The sequence below is a fragment of the Aedes albopictus genome, chromosome 3, assembly GCF_035046485.1.
Source record: "Aedes albopictus strain Foshan chromosome 3, AalbF5, whole genome shotgun sequence".
Lineage (NCBI taxonomy): Eukaryota > Metazoa > Arthropoda > Insecta > Diptera > Culicidae > Aedes > Aedes albopictus.
The window spans coordinates 2,020,615-2,046,927 of record NC_085138.1 but is presented as its reverse complement, the minus strand read 5'-3'; the positions used below and the strand labels follow the sequence as shown (position 1 = coordinate 2,046,927).

General features: G+C 41.5%; 1 protein-coding gene across 1 annotated transcript; it reads left to right on the top strand.

Annotated features, from left to right (window-relative positions):
- The first annotated feature begins 1,392 nt into the window (after positions 1–1,392).
- Positions 1,393–26,313, top strand: LOC115262194 (probable methylmalonate-semialdehyde/malonate-semialdehyde dehydrogenase [acylating], mitochondrial). The gene is made up of 3 exons (XM_029864538.2): positions 1,393–1,595; positions 24,543–24,900; positions 24,968–26,313. Exons 1-3 carry the CDS (start codon positions 1,566–1,568, stop codon positions 26,143–26,145), a joined length of 1,566 nt encoding a protein of 521 aa, XP_029720398.1. The 5' UTR covers positions 1,393–1,565; the 3' UTR covers positions 26,146–26,313.

The following is a 26,313-nucleotide window of genomic DNA, read 5'->3' as shown; positions in this document are numbered from 1 at the left end:
TTGGGTAGAATGTCGCAACAAATTCAGGTTGCGACATTGTCGTTATTGTTGCGCGATGGATGAATTTTGATTCACTTGGAATGTTAGCTACTACCTTCACAATCTATGTAACTATCATTTTAATCCTACGGACCCATAAATCTAATACCGCACCGGGTTGCACAAACCCTAGCTACATCCCTCAAGAGCTTTATAAGACACGAGTCAACCGTTATTTTTGAAAATATTTGCTGCGAAAAAAAAATAGAGCTAATCAAAAAAGAAGAAGTAAAATATTGTTCTTATGTTAGGATTCATTGAATGAATATTCTATTAATAGGCATTTAATATAAAAAGCATGATTTTTTCTCAATTATGGATCATATCAAGTTTTCAAAGAGTTTATACACATACATAAGACACATCTATACATACGAGAATTTCTAACACCGTTTTTTTCTCACTTTTACCAATTCACACTCGTCGCATACTCGCTTATCAGTAAGCCGGGTGGGCAAGTAGCCGTGTCTCGTCATCAACGAACTGAGCACACATTCAAAACCATTGGTCGACGACACCCTCGACAGCCGGTTGTGTTACAGTGTTAGCCAGTGCATTTCCGATTTTTCTCATAAAAAGGCCAACTTTATTTTTTTATCTATATTAACGTGTTCTAACCATCACACTAGGTCCGTGAATTTATTAGAACTAACAATAAACATACCAACATAATGCAACTAAACATAACAATAATAATAATCATAATGGCGATTCACCCTCATGGGCGAAACTACGATTTTTTGTCAGGGGGTGCACTACAAAGAAATATTCATGAGTTCATCCATTCATCATTCATCGCCCCATATCTCATAGCGATGCATTCAAATTCTAGGGGGTGCCTGGCAACCCCGGCACCCCCGGTAGTTTCGCCTATGTTCACCCTATGTAGAATAAACCGATAAGCATGCTATAGCCTGTCTGTATATATATTTTTTTAAATTTATGGCCTCATTGTTATATTCAGTAGAGTTTCATTAGTAATTTTTAGCACCATTTTCAATATTCTGCTGTCCTGAGGATAATTCAATTTCAAATCTTCCTAGATTAACAGCGGTGGGCTGAAAATCTGGACAATAAAAAAAATAATGAGTAATAATAGCTATTAAATCCGAATACAAAAAATGCTAAAAATAATAAAAAAAATGAATTCAGAATAAGTTTTTCCTGGCAATTTGCTAATGAGCTAATTTTAACAATAATTAACCGTTTTGTATGAAAATATCCCAATAGTTCAAAATAAACTGGCCAATACTGTAGATCGGCGTATAGCAACGAAAACTTGTTTTGACGATAGAGCCGCTTGAGCTGAACCGCGAGGCGAGAGGAAAGTTTGCGCTCGCGCCTACTATATACTATCACAACAACAATTCGCACAAAATTGGGGGTCTGGCCGGTCGTCGTCTCCGTTCGCTGGCGCAGTTCCTTTCCAATTATCATCCCAGGTGGCGGTGCGGCACACGGCGTTTTCCCGGATTTGAGTGGATATTCGATTTTGGTTTCAACTAGAGATTCAACGGTGCAACAAAATGGCTCTAGTCAGATTGCTAGGAGTGGAGGTATGTAAATTAATGTGCAGCCGTAGATCAGTCAGTGTTGGACGTGAAGTTACGCAGAATATTGCATAAATTTAGACGAATTATGTAACGCAGCATTTTGGAATACCGCAAGTTCACTGTTTCCCGGTCGGAGACATGGGTTTGTGTGAAGAATATTTATAGAACAGTTTTTTTTGAGTATAAGTTCCCAAATGTCGTACGATTTTGGTTCTCCTCGTGGCAATGTACTGGTCTGAGTTCAAGGTCAGATAAATATTCGCGTTAGACTAGGCCTGTAAGCACCACTAGATACTCGATTTTATCATTTTGAACATGGTATTAGATTAGACGAAGGCCTACTTCGATATAGGAGAGAGATATATATTTTCCATTTTTTTCATCAATTTCGGTACATCGGAACATGTGAGCCAAGATGGGATGTCAAACACTGATAACGTTCTGTTGGAGGTAATGATTTTTCAGCAACAGCTGGCGTTTGACGCATGCCATAATATTTTTTACTCTCGTAGCAATTGTGACGACACAATAGAATCTTAGCAACCAGTTATTTTGAATTCTTACCACGCAGTAGTCGTATGGATCGAAAACAATTTGATTGAATTAATTAGGAACATCACACTCTTCGCTGCACCGTAATATGTACCCAGGAAGGAGGAGGGTGCTGTTATGCAACGATATATCACGGGTATGGGTGCTTGACCTTGCTTCCAGTCGCAGTTGTAACTGACGAGGCACATTTGAATTGCTTACTTAAGGCAATCAATTTGAATACGGAGCGCAGTGTATGAATTAAACTCTACGCCCTGAACCCTTCCTGGCTGTATTCTGTTTACAGCCAAACCGCATGGAATCGATATTGAAGATTCGGGTCGTCGAAATTTCGAGATCTACAACAGCAACAACTTTTCTAAAACTCCGCCATTCTAGCCTACACATTTGTTTTTTTTAGTATAACCTGAGCATAGTTGATACCATCAGTCCTCGATATCGACTCATGGAGGTTCTACTGTAGTAAATAGCAGCTGTTGTACGTAAACGCATATTTACGTGGTATTTACGATGCGCCATTTCAGTTGATAAACGTTCTAAAAACTAGATCAACATCCACACGAAATTGCGATTTTTTAATTAAATTAACAAATGCTTCCTAAAACCAATTTATCTGATCGTTCGCTTTATTCCTACTTTGGATTTGGAGAAACAAATCAAACTGTAGTTTTTGATTTTACGAGACGACCGATACGCCGAAAAGATCCCAAGGGTGAAATCATAAGCAAATTTTATGAGGAATCAAAAATACAAACCAAAGCAAAATTTTCCACTGTTGAGAAGAATCGAAGAGTCGGAAAAATTCCTAAAATAGTTATTTTTGGAGGAGAATTTTAAAAGCTCTCTCTCTCTCTTCTTGGCGTAACGTCCTCATTGGGACAAAGCCTGCTTCTCAGCTTAGTGTTCTATGAGCACTTCCACAGTTATTAACTGAGAGCTTCCTCTGCCAATGACCATTTTGCATGCGTATATCGTGTGGCAGGCACGAAGATACTTAATGCCCAAGGAAGTCAAGGAAATTTCCTTTACGAAAAGATCCTGGACCGACCGGGAATCGAACCCGTCACCCTCAGCATGGTCATGCTGAATACCCGTGCGTTTACCGCCTCGGCTATATGGGCCTTTAAAAGCTATATTCTGTAAATTTTCAAGATTAGCTTTTAATTCGTTCCTGAAAAATGACTAATTTTTTGGACAGTCATGATTGTTGATATTAAAACAATAAATCATTCTTTTTTATGAACTGATTATTGAGTGGCTTCTGTAAATCTACTAAATATTTTATACAAGTTACTATTCTTGGCTTTTTTTTATCTAATTATAATTCCGAGCGCATCTCTTGGAGTTCCCTGTCCTAAAAATTCTTTAAAGTGTGAAATTTCTAGGTCTCACTAGATCCTAGTTCAAGCTGCATTCGTCCAAATGTTTATCTGTGAGTTTTTCAGTATTTTCTAAAACAGTATGACCCAAAAAAAAATTCGAGATTTCATTTTTTGCGGTATTTGGTGATTTTTAATGAAATATCCTATTGAATTAAACTGTTTTGGAATAGGATACAATAAGGAGGTCATTGTCATACAGGAATTTTTTGTCAAAATATTCATTGGTAACGTATATGGGATACCTTAAAAGTGGTAACAATATAAAAAAAACAAGTTTGCCTCTAATTTTATAAAAATAAAAACTGAATAAATGATGATGATGAACCTTGTCGTGTTAGTTGAAAACCTGTAAGTAAAAAGAAAATCAGGTTAAGTACGGTTCCTTTTGATTCCACTAAGAATTTGCATCCTTTGACAGATACGTATTTCGACCTCAACTGTAAGGTCGTCTTCAGTGTCTCGTACTTGACTCGACTCAGTCGACTTCGTGGAATTAAAATGAACAGTACTTAACCCGATTTTCTTTTTACTTAAATTCTTAATTGTTTAAAAAAAACGGTTTGAATAAAAAAACTAAGAAAAAGACCTTGTGTAGCAGAGTTATCAAGTGAGAACCAAGAAGGTTCACCCTAATATATTTTATGCAATTCAGTATTATAATTTCAGTTTTATCTGTCTCATTCCAGTATAATAATGACCTACTTTTCCATACAGGCTCATTATGCAACTGAAATGAGTTGCATAATGAAAAATAATTGCATAATGTTCATAATGCAACTCATTTGGGTTGCATAATGAACATTATGCAACTCAAATGGGTTGCATTATGAAAAAAAAAACATTGCATAAAATTTTGTATGCGACTCGTTGCAAAACTCGATTTTTTCAGCACTCGTAATATTTATCCAACTCGGCAAGCCTCGTTGGATAAATGTACAACTCGTGCTGAAAAAATCATCTTTTTGCAACTCATTGCATAAATAACTATTATAGCATTTGCTCAGAGCAATATGCTCTCGATTTGTAAAACTGTATATGCAGAGGTTGACGAATAAATTAAACCAGTTGAATTCATGCCACAGAAACGAAAACCTCGTGTTTCAATCGTCCGGTCGGTATCACGGTACTCCCTGGGTCTTACAATTCTGTAGACAGGATCAGTACCATTCGCGCGTAAAGTCTTGAGTTGCGAAATCTGCATGCGTTTTCGCGGTGGCAAATGGGCCAGTTGAATAGGTTCGGAATTTGCCGGTTGTGATGAGTGATCACGATAAGAAGTTGGAAGAGATTTCCAGAAACGTGGCTGAGCAATTGATAGGTGATACGTGTCGGACGGGTGCACTGCTCGCTCCTCACCTCTTTTACACAGACCCTGCTACAAACAACCGTAGCCGTACCTTGCGTGAGTACGCACCTTGGCACCCCGCCAACAACATTGACAGATATCGATTGCATCATCATAATCGTAAAACGTGTTTTCCGACCAAGACGAGTTATTTAATAAAGTTACCTTTTTGATATTATTTCCGCGTAACCGAACGTTTGTTCCGTGTCCGAAACGACCAGAGAAGCTTCCGCTAGTCCGCCTGAACTTCTGCCGTCAGGTTATGGTCCGCAGCTGGTCGCGCCGGTGTGAAATTTCGGAGTGAAAAGTCGATTCGCGTTCGGACATTGTTGAGAGTGACGAGTCTCTCGTGCCGAGTACTGTGGCAGTACATGCGGCTGGAATTCCGCCACCCGGCGAAGAGTGTTTGTTTTCGTGCGCGTGAAAAGTGAGGTTAACATGGTCGATGTGAAATTCTCCGTTGAAAAACTAAACGGAACGAACTGGTCCACCTGGAAAATAAAGGTGCGGATGCTGCTCACCCGCGATGATTTGTGGAGAGTGGTGGAGGAAGATATTCCGGAAGAGAAAACGGTAGAGTGGAATCGCGATGATCGCAGAGCAAAGGCTACATTAGTGTTGTTGCTGGAGGACAGTCAACTGTCCCTTGTGAAGAACTGTGAATTCGCGCGACAAGTGTACGATACCCTCAAGGCGTATCACGAGAAGACAACGCGATCGCTTCGCGTTTCTTTGCTCAAGAAACTTTGTGCTACGAACCTTCCGGAATCCGGCGATCTCGAAAAGTATCTGCAAGAGATGGATGATCTTTTCGACCGGTTGGATGCAGCCGGAACAAAACTCGAGAAAGACGTGAAAATTTGTATGTTACTTCGGAGCCTCCCTCCGTCGTTTGATGGTATTGTGACGGCACTTGACTCTCGGTCGGACGATGACCTGACAATTGATACCGTCAAATCGAAGCTCTCAGACGAATACCACCGTCGTCTGGAGCGTGAAGGTGCATCCAGCAAGGGGGAGAAGGCTATGTGGTCTTCCGAAAACAAGCGCGAGAAGGAGAACAGAACGTGTCACTTCTGTAAGAAGGTCGGGCACTTAAAACGCAACTGCCGGAAGTTCGCGGCCGAGAAGAAATCGGGTGACAGTTCGTCGAAAACCGGTGCCGGCGGTAGTTCAAAGGCAAAAGCTGCCAGTGATGAACAGAAATTCGTCGCGTTCAAAGCGGGTAGTGAGAAAACGTCGCTTTGGCTGATCGATAGTGGGGCAAGCGCCCATATGACCTCGGATCGTTCGTTTTTCACGTCGCTGCGCGAGTTCGAGGGTGGGTGGATCACCCTAGCTGACGGAAAGAAGACCCAGATAATGGGCGAAGGCAGTGGTGTCATCTTCGGGGTCGATGACGAAGAAAATGCTGTGACGATTTCGATGAGCGAGGTTAAGTACCCGGCACTGGCCTCGAGCCTGATTTCAGTGACGAAACTGGCACAGAAGAAAATGAGTGTGGTGTTTGACAGTGACGGTTGTCGGGTTGTGAGTGAGAAGGGTTCCGTTGTGGCAACGGGGTGCCGCTACGGTGTTACAGTTCTTTCTTCATCCACAAAATAATAAGACGCCATGACTCATTTTAACAGATTTATTATCATCCTACTTCTGACGCAACCTAATCCTACCTAGCTCTTCCCTAGCTACGATCATGCCCACACTTTCGAAATTGCACAAAAGGTTTCTTCGGCACGTGCTTCACTGTCGTTGAGTATCGCCGTTGGCACCATGCACCGACGATTACCACGCTGGGGCATATCAACGCCCGTCCACTCCTCGCTCCTTGGCATCCTTCTAGCACACGGCGATCACCTTCATCTGCATGCCGATGGGGTGCCGTCGAATCCAGCAAAAGACGTCTCGCGGTTTGATTCATGATAGAGTGGCACTTCCTATGATTTTCGCCGACGGTACACACACCTTGCACTATTGTTCTTCGAGGTAACAAGACATCGATCCTCACGAGTGTTAACGAGATCAAATATAGCCAGACCGGAGGCTGCACCGTTGCATGCTGTCCTTAGCGCTAGCTGGATAGGCACTGACCACTGATCTTTCTAGATCGCGATCGCGCACTCGTTCTTCCCGACAAACAAGTACCACAGCCGACGAAGCTGATGTGTGAGATGGCTTTCAGCGAAGTTTTCGCTCTTCTCTCATTTGATGATCATGCCGAAGTCGGCGAATCGTGTTTCCAAGAGCTGCTCATTGTTTCGCCGTGGAACGATCGTGTTCGCCTCTCCTGCACCTCCTTTCGTTAGTTTGCCGAGCCGCAATCACATTGATGTGTAAAGATGGTGCATGTGTATGTGTGTAGCTTTGTCACATGCGGAAATGAAGGGGAATATGATGGGATTTTTCGACGAATTCAAGTGATCGCCTCGTGCAGAGCAGGGTTATGCAATTCACAGTTCGCGGAGCAGGTATCAATTATTCTCGAGTAGTCTAATTTTTACAATTTACAAAACTAAACGTTACAACGGTGGTGTTTACTACCTGAAGACGAGAGAGTCTGCGGCAAGTGCATCGGGTCAACATCTTCCAAACTGCCAGCACCAATAGCACAGGCGCCTTGGCCACCGCGATTGGGCGGCGGTGGAGCGCTTGAATAAGGAGAAGCTCGCAACTGGGGTGAAAGTCGTCGACTGCGGCATGAAGCTCGTCTGCGAATGCTGCATGGAGGGCAAATCTGCTCGTTTGCCTTTCCCACCTGTCACGGAACGGAAATCTTCGCAGATTCTGGACATCGTCCACACCGACCTGTGTGGGCCGATGAGGAACGAGACGCCGAATGGTAACAGGTATGTGATGAATATCATTGATGATTTTAGCAGGTTCACGGTGACCTACCTGCTGAAAAGCAAGGCGGAAGCCGCAGATTGTATTAAGGAGTACGTGCGGTGGACCGAGACCCAGTTCAACAGGAAGCCCAAGGTGATCCGCTCTGATGGGGGCGGGGAATTTGACAACAATGATCTGCGTCGCTTCTACAAGCAGGAGGGAATCAAGCCTCAATTCACCACGCCGTATTCGCCGCAGCAAAACGGCATAGCCGAGCGGAAGAACAGGGCTCTTTCGGAAATGGCAACGTGCATGTTGATTGATGCTGGGTTGGAGAAAAGGTTCTGGGGGGAAGCAATTCTGACGTCTACATACCTCCAAAACAGACTTCCTTCACGTTCGCTCCAGAAGACACCATTTGAACTTTGGTGGGGAAGAAAGCCTGATTTGAGTCACATCCGCATCTTCGGGAGCGAAGCCTTCGTCCACGTGCCGGATGTCAAAAGGGGAAAACTAGATAGCAAGGCCCGTAAACTGAAGTTCGTCGGGTATTGCATGGATCAAAAAGGTTATCGCTTTCTAGTGCCAGGAACGGACAACATCGTAGTGAGTCGTGATGCCCGCTTCGTAGAACTCGGCAACGGTTCGTCTTCCGTGGAATTCCCTGTGACAGGTGTGGAACCGGACGAACAACATTCCAAGGAAAAGGAAAACCAAGTAAAAGCGATTCCAGATTCGGTCCCGGATGAAGATTCCGAAGATTCAGAAGGAGAAGAAGGGGCTGTCGGTGGCGAAGCCGATCCGGCGGACGAACCCCAGGAAGGGATGCGACGATCTGAAAGACGGAATAAAGGTGTAGCTCCTCGTTATCTACAGGACTTCGAGCTGGATACTGCAGGAGTTGCGGCGTGTGCCGTGAACGAGCCGGTGGATTTCAAGCAAGCTGTGAAGATACGGGAATGGTGTTTGGCGATGGATGAGGAGATGGAGTCCCATCGACGGAACGGAACGTGGGAGCTCGTCCCGCTACCCCAAGGAAGGAAAACCGTCGGTTCAAGATGGGTGTATAAGATAAAGCGCAAAGAACAGAACGAAATCGTCAAATACAAAGCCCGAATCGTCGCTCAAGGTCACACCCAACGTTTCGGAGAGGACTTTGAGGAAGTCTTTGCGCCCGTAGCCCGGCAAGCAACCTTGCGTACCTTTTTCACGATCGCGTCGAAGCGGAGCCTGGCCGTCCGTCACCTGGACGTCAAGACGGCGTACCTATACGGAAGCCTCAACGAAGTGATCTTCATGCGGCAGCCGCCGGGGTACTCCCAGCGGGGACAGGGAGAGTTAGTGTGCCGTTTAAAACGCAGTATTTATGGGCTTCGACAGTCTGCTCGGTGTTGGTGTAAGAGACTCCAGGACGTGTTGCTGAGATACGGATTCAAGAAATCGAGTGCGGACCCTTGTCTGTACATCAAGCTAGCAGGAGAAGTCAGAGTGTTGCTGATCGTCTACGTCGACGATATACTGTTGGCGTCGTCTGCTGAAGCGGAACTGAAGAAGTGTTTTGAAAATCTCAGTGCGGAGTTCGACCTAACGTCCTTGGGCCAACCGCGACACTTCCTCGGGTTGGAGATCGTTGTGAAGCAGGGAGTCTACCACGTAAGGTTGAAGAACTATATCGAGAAGCTGCTTGAACGAAACGGAATGTCAGAAGCGAAGGAGGCCAAAACCCCTATGGACGTTGGACATGTGAAGACGGAAGATACGAGTGCATCGTTGGAGGATCCTACTGTGTACCGTAGTCTCGTTGGTGGGCTGCTATACCTAGCAGTCATAGCCAGGCCGGATATCGCTGCTGCTGCGGCCATCCTCGGCCGAAAATTTGCGGAGCCAACGGAATATGATTGGACTGCCGCTAAACGTGTCCTGCGGTTCCTGAAAGGGACAAAGGAGTGGTACCTCAAGCTAGGGGATCTGGTTGGATACTCCGACGCCGACTGGGCAGGCGATCTGTCCACTAGAAAGTCAACGACCGGATTTGTGTTTGCGTACGGTGGTGGCGTAATTTCCTGGACCAGCCGCCGCCAATCAAGTGTAACGTTGTCATCTATGGAAGCCGAGTATTATGCCCTCAGCGAGGCATGCCAAGAAACAATATGGCTTCGACAGTTGCTGATCGACCTTGGCGAAACGCAGGACCGACCGACCGTGGTTAGGGAGGACAACCAGGGTTGTCTTGCTTTCGTTAAAACCGAGAGGAGCAACAGGCGTTCAAAGCATATCAACACTCGCGAGCATTTCGTGCAAGATTTGTGCGTTAAGGGGCAAGTCGTGTTGGAGTATTGCCCAACGGATCAAATGCTGGCAGACATCTTTACAAAGCCGCTCGGTCCACAGAAGCATCAGACCTTTCGCAAGATGCTAGGACTTGGCGAAGATCAGTGAGGACATCGCATTGAGGGGGAGTGTCGGACGGGTGCACTGCTCGCTCCTCACCTCTTTTACACAAACCCTGCTACAAACAACCGTAGCCGTACCTTGCGTGAGTACGCACCTTGGCACCCCGCCAACAACATTGACAGATATCGATTGCATCATCATAATCGTAAAACGTGTTTTCCGACCAAGACGAGTTATTTAATAAAGTTACCTTTTTGATATTATTTCCGCGTAACCGAACGTTCGTTCCGTGTCCGAAACGACCAGAGAAGCTTCCGCTAGTCCGCCTGAACTTCTGCCGTCAATACGGACGCGACCGGAGAACATAGTACGGGGGCAAGTGACCTGATTGAAACTTTGTTGTGAGGGGAAAGCTCCAAGGACAGAGCTAGTCGATCAGATCGCCAGAAGTTTGAAAAGTTAAACGCACAGGATCCGCGGTATAAGCGACGCGAAAGTGATAGTACATCCGATACTATGGATAACGATGCGGTTAGGTTGTTAGTCGACGCGTTAAGACAGATGTCTGTGCAAAATGTGCGTCGATTCGATATACGGGATGTAAAGGACATTTTAGTTCCGTTTGACCCTGATGTGCCCACCACGCCAACTGCAGAACAATGGATCGAGTCTATTGCAAAGGCTGCTGCATTGTATAATGGAGATGATGCGTGGATGCTGCAGTGTGGCATAGTGAATCTGCAGGGGGCCGCCAAGATTTGGTTCACCGGGGCGACTGTTAGAAACTGGGCCGAGTTCAAAGCCAAATTGGTTCAAGACTTTCCTACTTCGGTGGACGTAGTGAGTATTCACCAAGCTATGATGAACCGGAAGAAGCTACCAGGAGAAAGTCTGGAGACCTATTTCTACAGCCATGTAGCGCTGGGAAGAAAAGGAAAGCTACCCGATCAGGCCACGATCAAGTACATAGTTTCGGGTCTCGAAGGTCGTCTTGGGAATATTACGCAGGTGGACACTCTACCTGAGCTTCTGAAACAACTGAAGTGGTTGGCAGAAGTAAATCTACTGAAGCCGACAGACACGTCTCGTGGGTCTACGTCCAAGTCGGTAACGAAAGGAGAAACTGGGACGGGTATCAAGTGCTGTCGATGTGGAGGTGTGGGTCATGTAGCCGCGACGTGTAACGAGAAGAAGAGCTACCGACCATCTACGAATGTGGAGTGCTTTCGATGTAGTGAGAAGGGGCATCTCGCGAAAAACTGCTATAAATCCCCAGTGAAGAAGTCGACGCCCAGAGTGATGCAAGAGATTCGGCAAAAAAGCAATTACGTTAAGACAGTCAAAATTGGGGATCGCTGTGTTGATGCTCTGTACGATTGTGGTTCTGCAGTTACCACCATAAAGAAGGGTTGTTGTGAAATTTTGAGCAACCTTGAAGAATATCACATGGAGCTGATACGGTTTGGTGGAAATAGAGTGCAAGTGAAGGAACGTAGTTTCGAAAAAATAGAAGTGGACGGACTGCTGATGGAAGTGACATTACTAGTTCTACCGAACAACGTGCAGGCAAATTCAGTGATAATCGGACGAGACATTCTGGATCGAGATGATGTACGATTCATCAAAGAAAAGGGAAGCGTGCGAATTGAGAAAATTCCTGTTGATGAACCTCTTTCGACAGTGCTCTCACAGGAGCCACTGGTGGAGACGAGTAGTAGTAGCTTGCAACCTAACATGTGTAACATTCGGGCATACGAACCAATATTAGCAGAGGAAATCAATGTGGATGGTGGACCCGAAGAACGTGAGATGGTGTTGGAGGTGATAGACCGATACCGACATTGCTTCGCGAAGAACTATAAGGAGATGGGCACTGCTAAACACTGTGAAATGCATATTGAGTTGATAGATGAAAACCCAGTGTACATCAAACAATACCCGATGGAGTATTCTCGAGAAAAAGTTGTGGAAGATACCGTTGAAGATCTGTTATCGGCAGGCATCATCCAGTCGTCTAAATCTCCATACAACAGTCCGACCGTGCTAGTGAAGAAAAAGAATGGAGATTGGCGCATGGTCGTAGATTACCGTGCAATCAATGCGAAGATGATTAAAAATAAGTGGCCGATGCCAATTGGGTTCTTTAGGGGTATCCAGATTATTCCATAATCAGATTCTCCGCCCTAAAATTAGTCGAAATCCAAAATTTCATAATTTTTGGAGTCCGGGAACTATTTTTAAAATGCATTTAAAGTTTGTATGGGGAAATTTTTTTGTTCGGGTCGAACTGTCATTTTATCGATTGAACTGTCATTCTATCCACGAAAATTAAAACTGTTTGGTAAATTTAACCATCAAAACAATGGTATTGAAATCCAATAAAATCACGTTATACTCAGAAAAATGAGCTCTTTCGATTAGGCTATAGAAAATAGCAATATTTTATTCACTAAACAACCCAATTATCGAGGACTGCTTAAATAGATTGGTGGGAGGTCGCTTGTTCGTGGCAATTGACTTGTTCCGCGGATATCATCAAATTCCGTTAACGGTGACCAGCTGTAAATACACTGCGTTTTCCACACCAGTAGGCCACTACGAGTATAAGAAGATGCCATTTGGGCTGTCCAACGGCAGCGCAGTATTCCAGCGGATGATAGATGCAGTAGTTGCGCCACTGCGTCGCAAAGGATTTGTTGCATACCTAGATGATGTGACATTTGGAGGAAAAACGTTGAAGGAAGTGATGGAGAAATTCGAGCTGTTCCTGAATGCCTTATCGGACAACGGTTTAACAGTGAATCTTGAGAAGACACAGTTTTTGAAGAAGAAAGTGAATCTGTTGGGCTACGAAATCAGTGAAGGTGAGGTTCGGCCCGGGCTTGAGAAAACTTGTGCTATCGAAGAATTTCCGGTTCCAACAAGTGTGCGAAATGTGAGGGAATTCCTCGGCTTGGCAAACTATTTTAGACGCTTTGTGAAGGAATTCAGCATTTTAGCTGAACCGTTAACACGACTGACTAAGAAGGACGTTGAGTTTCAGTGGGGAAACGATCAGCAGTCGGCATTCGATAAACTAAAAGTGATGTTGGTTAGCCGGCCAGTGTTAGTGATGTACGACCCAGAGCGAGAGATTGAGTTGCATACAGATGCCTGCTCACATGGCTTATCGGGCATACTACTACAGAGTATGGACGATGGTCTGCACCCGATTAGTTACTTTAGTCGGAAAACGTCGTTAACTGAGTGCAAGAAATACAGCTACGAGTTGGAAGCCTTAGCTGTAGTGGAGTCCGTAGAACGTTTTCGAAAATATGTGTTAGGTCGTCATGTGAAGATTGTGACTGATTGCGAGGCAGTCAAGAAGACTATGACTAAGAAGAATATGTTGCCTGTAGTTGGGAAGTGGTTATTGAAATTGTTGGAATATGATTATGAATTTCCCTCCCCCTGGATATTCGATCTTGACGCGATGGGAGGGCTTAACCCATTAGCACTTTAGCGCCAGTTCATTCACCACCGCTTGGACTTTGAGCTAGATATATCTAGTTCACGAGTTGAGCGCAAGTGAAGGAATCGCCGTAAGTGCTAATGGGAACCAAAGGAGTATCCGTCGTGCATTTATCACAAGTCAAAAATAAATTATAATTCAGCTTGCATAGACCTAATCTTTGCATTCTTTGAATTTTCTCAAATTTAACAATAATTGTTAAATTTAACGTAACGCAAGAGTGGGTAGAGGAGGTCTCTGCGTTACACTCATCATTCGTTACTTGAATTCGTTAGTACACAGGACAGGGGACGCTAGGATAAGTTGACTTACAGCCTTACAGATTAGATTCATTACAATTAGAAAATTATGGACTGATTAGGTAAAGATAAAACTGTTGATTATAGGAGTTTGTATTTGTATTTCTTATTTTTATGGGTTTTGTGAATTTATAAAAGTTGACAAATAATCATTATCATTTTTATTTTTGACAAAAATCAGTTGACTGAACTTTTTTGTTTTTATATCTTAGACGGTATTATTTCACTGATCAAAAAAAGCAGGAATTAAGTTAGGACTTAGGACGGTTGACATTGTAAAGGGTTACGATGGATATAATATTACTTTGGACTGAGATGATCATAGATATGCAGAAGACGACTAGCGAAATTAGAAACACAATTTGATACATTATTGACTATATTTTGACAAATAGGGTTTGACAAATTTCTTTACAATATCGAATGGAAGCTCAAAAAGTGTTATCTGACACTAATATGAGAGTTATTTGGAGATGATGCTGGTGCTGTCAATGACTAACATCGGTTATTGACACTATTGGTAATCAGTTTGAAATAATTTTCAGAATGTATTATAAAATAACTGAGGATATTATCTGATTATTGTTTGGGGAAGCTGTCAGAAAAACTAGTTGCCCATATCGGCTAAAAACGCTAGTTCTGGTAGCTGTCTTCGAATAATTTTCAGAAAAATCAAATCTTTAAAAATTAGCTACGACACATTTTTTTTTCTTTTTGCTCTTTGTATATTTCTTAAGAATAGTACTCTGAAGGCGTTAACATAGACATAGACACCCTTTTTTATCTCTGAATGTTGTCCAGTGACCTCGGAGAATTTCGATTATTGAAATATTGTTCAATTATCAAATCATCTTTGGAGCTTCCATTCGATCAAAACACTAGTGCGATGGGAAAAGTTAAAAACAGTATTTTTAAAAACTACTACGACCTAATGCTAATTACTACACACTTTGCTCAAGTTGACGACATCGTCTAGTCCATCGTGAGTATTAGTCCTAGTAGGGGGAAAGTTGGGAAAGGGTCCAGGCTTTGCTATCAGCTGTCCTGCAGCTCGACCTGGTCACTCTTCAAAAAAAAAAAATAAAAAATAAAAAAAAAATATGATTATGAATTTGAGCATCGCAAGGGAGAGAAAATGAAGCATGCTGACTGTCTGAGCCGAAATCCAGTCGAAGAATTTGTGCAAGAAGTAGCGGAGCCAGCTATGGCTAGTGTTATGCAGATAAACATTGGTGAAGACGAGTGGCTGAAGTTATTACAGCGAGAAGATGAACATTTGTATGGGTTGATGAAAGTGCTATCTGCCCCCCCGGTCGACAACCGAGGCAGACAACTACACAAGGAGTACATCCTCCAAGAAGAAGGTGTTATGCGACGGTGTACTGATGGACTGAAGTGGGTGGTACCAACTCGTGCGCGATGGAGAATCGCACGTAGCTACCACGTCGAACTAGGTCATAAAGGTGTCGATAAAGTGTACGAAGCTATTCGTAGAAATTTTTGGTTTCGCCGAATGAAGAACTATCTGAAGCGGTACATTGATTCGTGTGTGTATTGTGCGTATATAAAGAAGAAAACTGGGAGCAAGGAAGGACTTTTGCATCCCATAGAGAAGGTACCTGTGCCATTTGATACAGTTCATCTGTACCATTTGGGTCCATTTATTCGATCCACTCTCCGAAATGAACATATAGTGGTATTAGTGGATGGATTTACCAAATATGTCGTATTGAAGGCCGTACGGAATACAAAGACCAAACCAGTTGTACAAATGTTAAGTGATGTGATTGCTACATTCGGAAAACCCAGACGAATTATCACTGATCGAGGAACGGCACATACATCGAAAGAATTTGAAGAGTTCTGTGTGCAGTTGGGTATCACACACATCAAGATAGCAGTTGGAACTCCTTGTGCTAACGGTCAGGTAGAGCGCGAGAACCGCAACGTGCTGCACTCAGTGAGATGTATGGTACGACACGACGACAAAAGTTGGGATATGCAGCTCCGGATGATTCAGTGGGGACTAAATACCATGGTGAACGACACGACTAAGGTATCACCGCACTCGCTACTATTCAGTTACAACCCACGTGATATAATGCAGAATCAGTTGCTCATGATGTACTCAGTGGAAACTCCAACGAGTAACTCAGAAGAACTACATCGAATGGTGCGATCGAGGATTGAGAGAGAGCAACAACGGCAGAAACGGTACTTCAACAAACGACGGTGACCGGCAAGAGATTACCATGAAGGTGATTTAGTGCTGGTAGAAAACGACGTTCAATCTACCGGGTATAGCAAGAAGCTGGAGCCACGTTATAAGGGACCGTTCATCATTCAAAAGGTTGTTGGCAACGATCGTTACTTGATTGCCGATGTCCCAGGAGTTAGGCTTAGCCAGAAGCGAACATCTACGATTTTTGCGGCGGAGAGGATGAAACCCTGGACTGTGAACGCATCTGTGGAGGCGAGTGACGACGAGAATGATGGGGAATATACGAGTGACTGTAGTAATGATTAACCCTAAAAGGGATACCTTCATGGCCTCAGTTTCGTCACCTCGCTGAGTGTGTTCCATCAAAGACGAGCTCTGGAAAGCGCCTGGGGTCCAATGGACCCCAGGTATCCCTTTTAGGGTTAATTATCGCCGGGACGGGATAACAGCTGTAGTGTCCGTTGTAGCAGAGTTATCATGTGAGAACCAAGAAGGTTCACCCTAATATATTTTATAGCATTCGCTCAGAGCAATATGCTCTCGATTTGTAAAACTGTATATGCAGAGGTTGACGAATAAATTGAACCACTTTACTATTACTTTAGAGCTTTTAGTAGAACTTGTTACTTCAGACTCTAGTTTAATTTAAAAACACTTCACTAATACTTTACTTTTGCAAAAGAAAATAAAAAATGAATAACTCTTTTAAAGAAAAACTAGAAAGGACGAGCAAATTCCTTTTAATTCTACTACTGTGCTTATCTTCGGACAGATAGGCCTATTTCGTCTGTGACTTACAGACTTCTTCAGTGTCAAGTGCTCAAGTCGAGCACTTGACACTGAAGAAGTCTGTAAGTCACAGACGAAATAGGCCTATCTGTCCGAAGATAAGCACAGTAGTAGAATTAAAAGGAATTTGCTCGTCCTTTCTAGTTTTTCTTTAAAAGAGTTATTCATTTTTTATTTTCTTTTGCAAAAGTAAAGTATTAGTGAAGTGTTTTTAAATTAAACTAGAGTCTGAAGAAATTGAACCAGTTGAATTCATGCCACAGAAACGAAAACCTCGTGTTTCAATCGTCCGGTCGGTATCACGGTACTCCCTGGGTCTTACACTTGTGTGATGGTTAAAGCGCATGCCTTTCAAACCGAGGAATTGGCATCGAATCCATCTTCTGGGACACCCACAAATTCTTCCTTTAAAAGAAAAGTAAAGCAAGGGTCCGAGTTGCACTAGGGTAAGGCTAAAATTTAAAACTTTTACAAGCTTTTTGCAGGAGACTCATTGAATTCCTTAAAAAATAGGGTATAAGCATCAGTATTGACTAGTCGGGTGTTTTGGCCATAGTACCTGTTGCGATCTAAATCAGCATAAATTTATTTTTTACTACTAGATTCTAATATAATATAATGATTAATGCTGTGGAAACCATAGATTTTTAGTAAAACATGCAAAAAAAAAATCCTTAAACATTCGGTTCCCATATGTCTATTTTGGCCAGAGTGCTTCTAATTTGGCCACCGCCATAAGAAATACACGTGATTGGTCAAAATAGAAACCAAAGTTAAGATTATGGCCAAAAATTGACGTTGAGCTTCTATTTTGGCCAGTGCCACTTTTAATACAAAAATCAAGTATTAGCTTGATTTTTGCTCTTTTCCTACAAACTATAGATTGAAACCTTTCATTTGACACATTGGCAATAATCATATAGGATTCTTGATTGTGTTTATAAACATGATTTCCCTTAGACTGACCAAACCCGGTGCTTGTACCCTACACAATAAAATAGTAGGGTTTGCAAGAAAATTTTGAAACGAGCGTTGGGAATGCCTTATGAAACAACTTTAAGGACAATTTTGTTAGAACCCTAAGATGGCCGCCAAAATGGCCGACTTTGGCACCTATCTCATATAAACTAAACCTTATAAAAAAAGGTTTTTCTTATTTTAAGCTTATTACATGGGAGCAAGAACAAAATAAAAGTTTCCGTATTGTAAGAAGTTCATTTATTGAGATTTGTGCAGTTGAGGTCCTGGTGCAATTTTAATGTAGGATTCCAGTACGTTTGTCCTTAAAGTTGAATTTAGAATGACACTTTTGCAAGTAAACATTATCTAAGTGGGTGCTTGCCAAAACATGAAATCAAGCTATTGCAAAATAATATTCAAAGGTTCTAAAAAAAAAGAACAACAAAAGTTACAATTTCATTGTTGCTTGGTTTTGTTTGATTTGTATTAGGATTTTTTACATCTTTAGTCAAAGCTCGCAGTTTTATGACTATTATTATGAAAACCAATGGTGCAAGAGCCTATTTCAACTTATACTTTACAAAACAAAGACTTGTTTGTTTTTAAATACTGAAAAATTATGTTTTTTCGTAGTTTCGACGAATAATGCTTTGTTTATTGAGGTGTATATTCATATATAAACAAAATATCTAGATTTTTCGAAAATTGAATTTTTTTAGATCATGGTATACCCATGGGTATATACCCATATTATTTCTCTTACTTTTCACCCTCTCACGAAATGCCTTTGAGATATCTGAGAATTTATCCTTCTTCGTACATTAGCTGACGCTCACCGCGCTGACGTAGTGCACGCTCAATATGCTTCCTGGGTCATAATGATCCCAATGCACGACTAGGGTTATTATCCTTTCTTCTTTGAAATCCCTCTATAGATTCCATTACAAATTCTGACAGAATTTTTACGAATATTTGTTCCAGATCGCTTCGAGAATTTCTCCACGGATTCTTATGTCCATTCTTAAAAAACTTTCTCCAGAGATATTTACGGGAAATCAACAAGAGTTTATTTCGGGAGTTGCTTTAGCAATCCTTTTAAGAATTTCCCACAGATTTCTTCATGAATTCCTTCTGAGATTACTAAGAAAATCCTCTGCAGATCGATTCGCGAATTCCTCCCAAGATTGTGTATTAAAAAAATGCCCACAACTTTCTTTGAGAAATTTCCCACAATATCTTTCGGAAATTCCTTCATATTTTCCATCAAAAATTTGTTGAGGATTTCTTTCGGAATCTCCCAACTAACATTTGTGCTGAATAAAAGTTTAAACGAGCTTTCTTCCGAATGCGTCTGCTGAGCTCCATAAGCTCTTATGCAGCTACTTTTGTTAGCAGGGCTGTTAAGCAAAGAATTTTCGTGATTTCCTCCAGAAATATCTCCAAAGCTTAATTGTTCATTCTTTCAGAGATTCTTCTAGGAGTTCCTAAATAGATTCCTAATTTCTCCAGAGATTTCTAAGAAAATTCTTCTTAAATTCTTGGGAGTTCCTACGGAGACTATTTCGAAAATTCACTAGCAAATTCCTTCGGACTTTCTATGATAATTCCTCCAAAGATTTTTCTTTTGGGATTTACTCCGCAGATGTATGTATATCAAAGATTTTAGGGGAATTATTTCGTCTATAGTGTCTAAAGAATCTCAAGAGATTCATCCGGGAAAAATCGCCCACGGTTTCCATACAGAATTTCCTACAACTTGCGTTCTTTCCTCCGAAGATTGAGATTCAAGGATTCCTTCAAAATTGTATTCAGAGATTCTTTCTGGATTTCTTCCTGAGATATGTTTGGACATTTCTCGGGATTAGAGACGAACCAGCCGAGGGCTGAAAGTCTCTTTAATAAAGATAAAAAAAAAATTCTCGGGATATTTTCAGAAATTCAAAATTCTGCAATATTTTAGGTAATTACTCCAGAGAATCCTACGACAATAACATCTCACATTTCATCAGACATTCGACCTTAAAGAATTTTCCTCAAGTTTCTCAAGTTCCTTCGTTTTTTTTCTCTAGAAGCTATTTCTCCAGACATTCTATCGAGCTTTTATTCATGTAAAATTTCTCGGCACAAAACCCTTTCAGGATTTTTCTTCAAATGAATTTTTGTTCATTCCTCCAGAGATTGCTAAAGCAAGATCGGGAATGCCTCTGAGTATTCCTAGGAATTTACTCTAAAGAGTCCTACACGTGGCGTGACCATAGCCGTAGCGTGGTCCCATGGCGCCCTTGGCAAGCACCCAGATTGGCGCCCCACGGCAATTGAACATTGTGTGTGAAGAATTAGCTTAAGTTAAAAATCACAATTAAAAGAGAAATTAAAAAAATTTGAACATTGTTAATTTGCAAAAAAAAACGTTGTCATTTATTTTATTTTTTCAAAGTTTCTTTAGTTGGATTTTTGTGTTTCGTTTACTTTCTTAGAGTATTTACCACTTAATGAAAATTCTGACATCCTCAAACAATCTTTTTTAGAAATTTCAACGATTAATTAAATTGTTTTAACCAGAATTTTCCATTAATTTTAGGAAAGGTTTCTTCTAAAGTTTAATCAAAATATTTCCCAGAAAATCTGTAAAAAATGTACAGCAAACATAAGACGAATCATGGACATAAATACATACCAAGAGAAAATCCTGAAGAAATTTCTATATGAGTTTTTGCTGAAATCTCTGGAGAAAAATCCTGCTGGAATCACTAAAGGAATTCCTGCAGGAAAATCCGGAGAAATACCTGATGTAAACCCGGCAGACATTTCAGCAAGAATTTCCAATTATACCGTCGTTCGGGGTGACATTGGGCCTACCCAAGCAACACACATGTTATAATAGAGTTACGACAGCGCAAGTTTTGGTTGTATAGAAGTTTATTTAACGTAATCCTAACATTGTGTTGAAATAACGTAAAATAAACTTCTGTACAACCAAAACTTGCGCTGTCGTAACTTTTATATAACATGTGTGTTGCTTGGGTAGGGGGTAACATTGGTCCATCTAACCCACGAATTCAATATAAGTCAGAGAATCCAACGGTAGATGCAAAATATCTTAGAATTATGTATTCTAGTAGTCTAGCACATAATATGCATTCCCGTCGTATTCTAAACGTGCGTAATAGTGGCCCAATGTCACCCCGCTTTGGCCCAATGACACCCCGCACGACGGTATTCATGGAAAAATTCATGCAGGAATTCTTAGAGCAGTTCCTGAATATATGCCTGAAGGACTGCCTGTAAACATGTGGAGAACCATTGGAAGAGTTTCTGAATTCTCGAAGGAATCCCTGAAAAAGTTTCCCTAAAAGGTTTTATGAAGAAATTCCTCGGGGATGCACCAGTCTCGGGCTGAATTTCCCCATAATAAAGAGCTAACAATAATAATAACAAGAAATCCCTGGAGGAATCTATGGAGAGATTGAAACCAGAAACATTTGGAGGAGTTTTAAATAAAATCAATGGCAGATTTTCTTACGGAATACCTGAGAAAATTTCTGAAAGAATTCCAAATTTATGTTTATTTGGAAAAATCTATGGGGATGAAAATTTTTCTGGAGGAATTCTAGCAGAAATTTATGGAGCAATTTCGAATGAACATGCAACAATTTTGGAAGGAATAAATGGCAGAATTTCAAAGTGATATGTGGGATTTCTTCTTTCTAAAGGAATCTGTAGAAGATTTTCTGAAGGAAACCGGTTGAATTTCTAAAATAATCTATAGCTGATTTATCAAGGAAAAGCTGGAGGAGTTTCTATAGGAATCCATGGCAGATCATTAATCATAATCCGTAACCCTTACAGATATTTTTGCAGGAATTTAAAAAAAAACTGAGGGAAACTTTGGAAAGTTTCTAAAGAAATTCATTTAAGATTTTCCAGGATGAATCCAGGAAAAAATAATAAAATGAATATTGAGCAATAGACGTATTAACCCGTAGAAGAATTTTTGAAGGAATCTGTGGAAGAATTCCTAAAGGTATACTTGAAGAAAATAATTTCTTAAATATTTTTGAAAGAATACCTGCAGAAATTTCTTCAAGGAACTATGGAAAATTATCCAATAAAATTCTTGAAGAAAGATCCGGAGGAATTCTTTCAAAAATTCCTAGATAACTTTCTAAAAGCCTCCCTGGAGGAATTTCTAAGGGAATGCTTCGAGAATTCAAGAGAAATTCTTTGAGTTAAGGAAATAGAAATAACATCTCACTAACAGCTTTTTGGGTGAATATGACTTGTAAGCTTTGTGCTAGATTTACAAGAGTTTTAAGCCCAAAGAAACATAAACAATTGTATGAACTGAAAGAGCATCATCTGAATATTTTACATTAAAATTACTTTTTGTCAACGCTGTAAAATGATCGAATGAATGCGACGAATGATCTCGAAAGTAACCTCAAGACATTCTCTAGTAAGAATGTTTAGGAACCATTAGAAAGAAACATTCACTAGTATTTCAAAAGCATATTGATTTTGCCTTGTCATTGAAAAAAAAATAATAGTTTCCCAACATCGTGGTATTTCAAATAATTAAGAAAAATCTAAATTTTTGAGAAATCGGAAGAACATAAAAAATAATCAGTCTTAGATACTTTAAACAGTGAAATCTTGATAACATTCATCCTTTTTTTTTTGCCTCAGGCCTTTTCGGCGCCCCTCTGAGGCTGACGCCAATAGAAATGCACTAGAACTGCAATGGCGCTGTAGTCACTTTTCTTATTTAATTATTTTAATAAAGTTATTAAAATAATTAAATAAGAAAAGTGACTACAGCGCCATTGCAGTTCTAGTGCATTTCTATTGGCGTCAGCCTCAGAGGGGCGCCGAAAAGGCCTGAGGCAAAAAAAAAGGATGAATGTTATCAAGATTTCACTGTTTAAAGTATCTAAGACTGATTATTTTTTATGTTCTTCCGATTTCTCAAAAATTTAGATTGCAATAATTTACTTTTTTCAAGTGCCCATCTTGTAGAAGACCCTTTGTTTTGGTAAACAAAATTAACTTGACACTTCTAGTACCGCTGCTGACGCTGTAAGGGCGTGGCAAACTAGATGTTAGTCACACGAACAGTCGTGACATTGGACTTCTGTGGCTAGTTATTCTATTCTGACGCCCTTGGCGGGGGCCAACATGGCCAACCGCACGCTACGGCTCTGGGCGTGACTTAGATATTATTAAAAAAATCGTTCACAGGTTCCTAAAAAAATAAAGCTATCTCGGTCTTTCTTCCAAACATTTTATCGGAAATTTCTCCGCAGATTTTTTCAGGTATTTTCACATAAATAAATTTGTTTATTCCTTCGGGATTTTTTTCCACAAATTCTTCAAATTATTTATCCAGATACTGTTTTGGAAATTGGAGGTTTTTTTTCTGAACTTCTTACACAGATTTTCTTACAAATTCCTGAAACCTTTCCTCCAGAGAATGTACGGAATTCTTTGAAATATTCTTTCAAAACCTTTTCCAGAGTTTTTTTTTTAGGAATTTCTCCTGAAGACATTTCTGGAATTTATACACAAATTTCTCGAGAGAATTTCATCAGATATTTCTTTAAAGATTCTTTGGGAAATGCCAGGGAGAAATTACTCCTAAGAATACATATCTAGATATTTTATCAGAAATTTTTGGTTTTGTTTCTAGTGCTTATCCCCATGTTATCCCTCTACACACTGTATCGAGAATTCTTCTATAAAATTCATCGAAAATTCCTCCATATGTTCTAGAATTTCTCTTGAGATTCCTAGAATTCCTTCTGAGAGTCCTATGGGACCTAATCTATAAATTATTACAAAAATTATGTTTGTTATGATAGCATGTTGGGTTTATAATAGCCTTGCAGCAAGCAAGCATTGACATTTCCTGCACCTTTGGATTACTTTGTTAAAAAACGAAGTAATCAGTTTAGTCATCATCGTATTGAAGTGTGGAAACAGAGTGTGCGGAAACATTCAAATAATTTTTGAAAAAGTTGTATTACTACTCTCAACACGGTTTGCAAAATACCAAAACAACTTAAACTTTAAGGGGACCGGAACCCATTTAAGCAAAAAAATCCAAATTATGTTTTAAAAAGGTATTTGCAAAACGAAAAACATTTTCCACAATAGGAAAAAAACAGGAAATACCTTGATTCATACTCTACATGTGTACGAAAACCGATTTTGAAAATATTGCTTACTTATTTAAATAAAAATCAAAAACCAAAAAATGAGGATATGCTACCAGTTTTGCCTAAAGCAGTGCTTACATTTTAATTTTAGTATTTTTTGTGAGGAGTGAGCATTGCTGATAACAAAAATAACGGCAACAATCGGTGTATAAATCGTCTTTTTTTGGAATAGGACGAACATAGGGGCATATGATGAACTCATACCCTATATAGATAGCTTGATATTTTTGGTACATTTGATTTTATGGAGACTTCAACGATGGGAAAGAAGAAAGCGGAGAACCCATACCGTCTCAAAGATTAATCGAAATAGCGAGAACTAGATTACCAAATAATATTTAAATATGTTGAATATCAATCCATGCATTTTTATAATTGACCAACACTATTAAAATTTATGTATTGATTTGTTTTACGTTTCTTACTATTGAACTGTTCAATCTACTCTCCTGGTTTCAGTGCCGCAATGCCCTGCAGCGCAGCTACAGTACCGCCTCGGTCCCAACGACCAAGATGTTCATCGACGGTAAGTTCGTGGACTCGAAGACCACCGAATGGATTGACCTGCACGATCCGGCCACCAACCAGGTAGTCACGCGTGTCCCCAAGTGCACCCAGGGTGAAATGGAATCGGCAGTGGAGTCCTCGAAGAAAGCCTTCAAGACTTGGAGCCAGACTTCGATCCTGGGCCGCCAGCAGGTGATGTTCAAGCTGCAGCACCTGATCCGCAACAACATGTCCGAGCTGGCCAAGAACATCACCAAGGAACAGGGCAAGACCCTTGTCGATGCCGAGGGTGACGTCCTCCGTGGATTGCGTAAGTTGTCTCGTTGTTTGTGCTGTATTTAAGTTATCTCTAACCACTTCTTTCAAACCACTTACAGAGGTTGTTGAACACTGCTGCAGTATTACCTCTCTGCAAATGGGTGAGACTGTGTCCAACATTGCCAAGGACATGGACACCTACTCGTACACTCTGCCATTGGGTGTAACAGCTGGTATCTGCCCGTTCAATTTCCCTGCTATGATTCCCCTGTGGATGTTCCCGGTTGCCATAACCTGTGGTAACACCAGCATCATCAAGCCATCTGAGCGTGTCCCCGGAGCTACCATGATGCTGATGGAGATGTTGAACGAAGCTGGATGTCCACCAGGTGTCGTCAACGTTATCCACGGAGCTCACGATGCTGTCAACTTCATCTGTGACCATCCGACCATCAAGGCCGTCTCGTTCGTTGGATCCGACCAGGCCGGCAAGTACATCTATGAACGGGCCGGACGCAACGGCAAGCGCGTTCAGTCGAATATGGGTGCCAAGAACCACGGAGTCATCATGGCCGATGCCAACAAGGAAAATACTCTGAACCAGCTGGCTGGAGCTGCTTTCGGTGCCGCTGGACAGCGTTGCATGGCCTTGTCGACTGCTGTGTTCGTTGGTGAAGCTAAGGAATGGATTCCAGATCTGGTTGAGCGTGCCCGTAAATTGAAGGTCAACGCTGGACATGTTCCCGGAACCGATCTTGGCCCAGTTATTTCCCCACAATCCAAGCAGAGAATCAACGAGCTGGTTGAGTCTGGAGTTAAGGAAGGTGCCAATCTGATTTTGGACGGTCGTTCCATTAAGGTTGAAAACTACGAAAACGGTAACTTTGTTGGACCAACCATCCTGACTGATGTTCAGCCAAACATGAAGTGTTACACTGAGGAAATCTTCGGCCCGGTGTTGGTTTGTTTGACCGTTGACACCTTGGACGAAGCTGTTGAAATGATCAACAGCAACCCTTACGGTAACGGAACGGCCATCTTCACCACCAACGGAGCCACCGCCCGGAAGTTCGTCAACGAAATCGATGTTGGCCAGGTCGGTGTCAACGTGCCAATCCCAGTCCCATTGCCGATGTTCTCTTTCACTGGATCTCGTGGCAGCTTCATGGGCGATTGCCACTTCTACGGCAAACAGGGAGTCAAGTTCTACACCCAGACCAAGACTGTGACCCAGCTGTGGCGCGAGGGAGATGTTTCTCACACCAAGGCTGCCGTGGCGATGCCAACGATGAAGTAAGAGCTACGAGGGACGTCGGGAGTTGAGCGATTCGGGTTAACATGTCTTCCAGACGAAGGAGTTGTGCGTGCATTTACTAGATTAAAAACAATTCATATACAGCATTTAATATATCTGATATTCAGTTAAATAAAGACAACCGCCTTATGCTACTGTGTTATAACGGAA

Bases quoted from the DNA above. Each gene is read 5' to 3' on its own strand.
- LOC115262194 (XM_029864538.2), top strand. From the start codon at position 1,566: ATGGCTCTAGTCAGATTGCTAGGAGTGGAG. The intron at 1,596-24,542 runs GTATGTAAATTA...TCCTGGTTTCAG, and splicing joins TCAGATTGCTAGGAGTGGAG to TGCCGCAATGCCCTGCAGCG. The intron at 24,901-24,967 runs GTAAGTTGTCTC...AACCACTTACAG, and splicing joins TGACGTCCTCCGTGGATTGC to AGGTTGTTGAACACTGCTGC.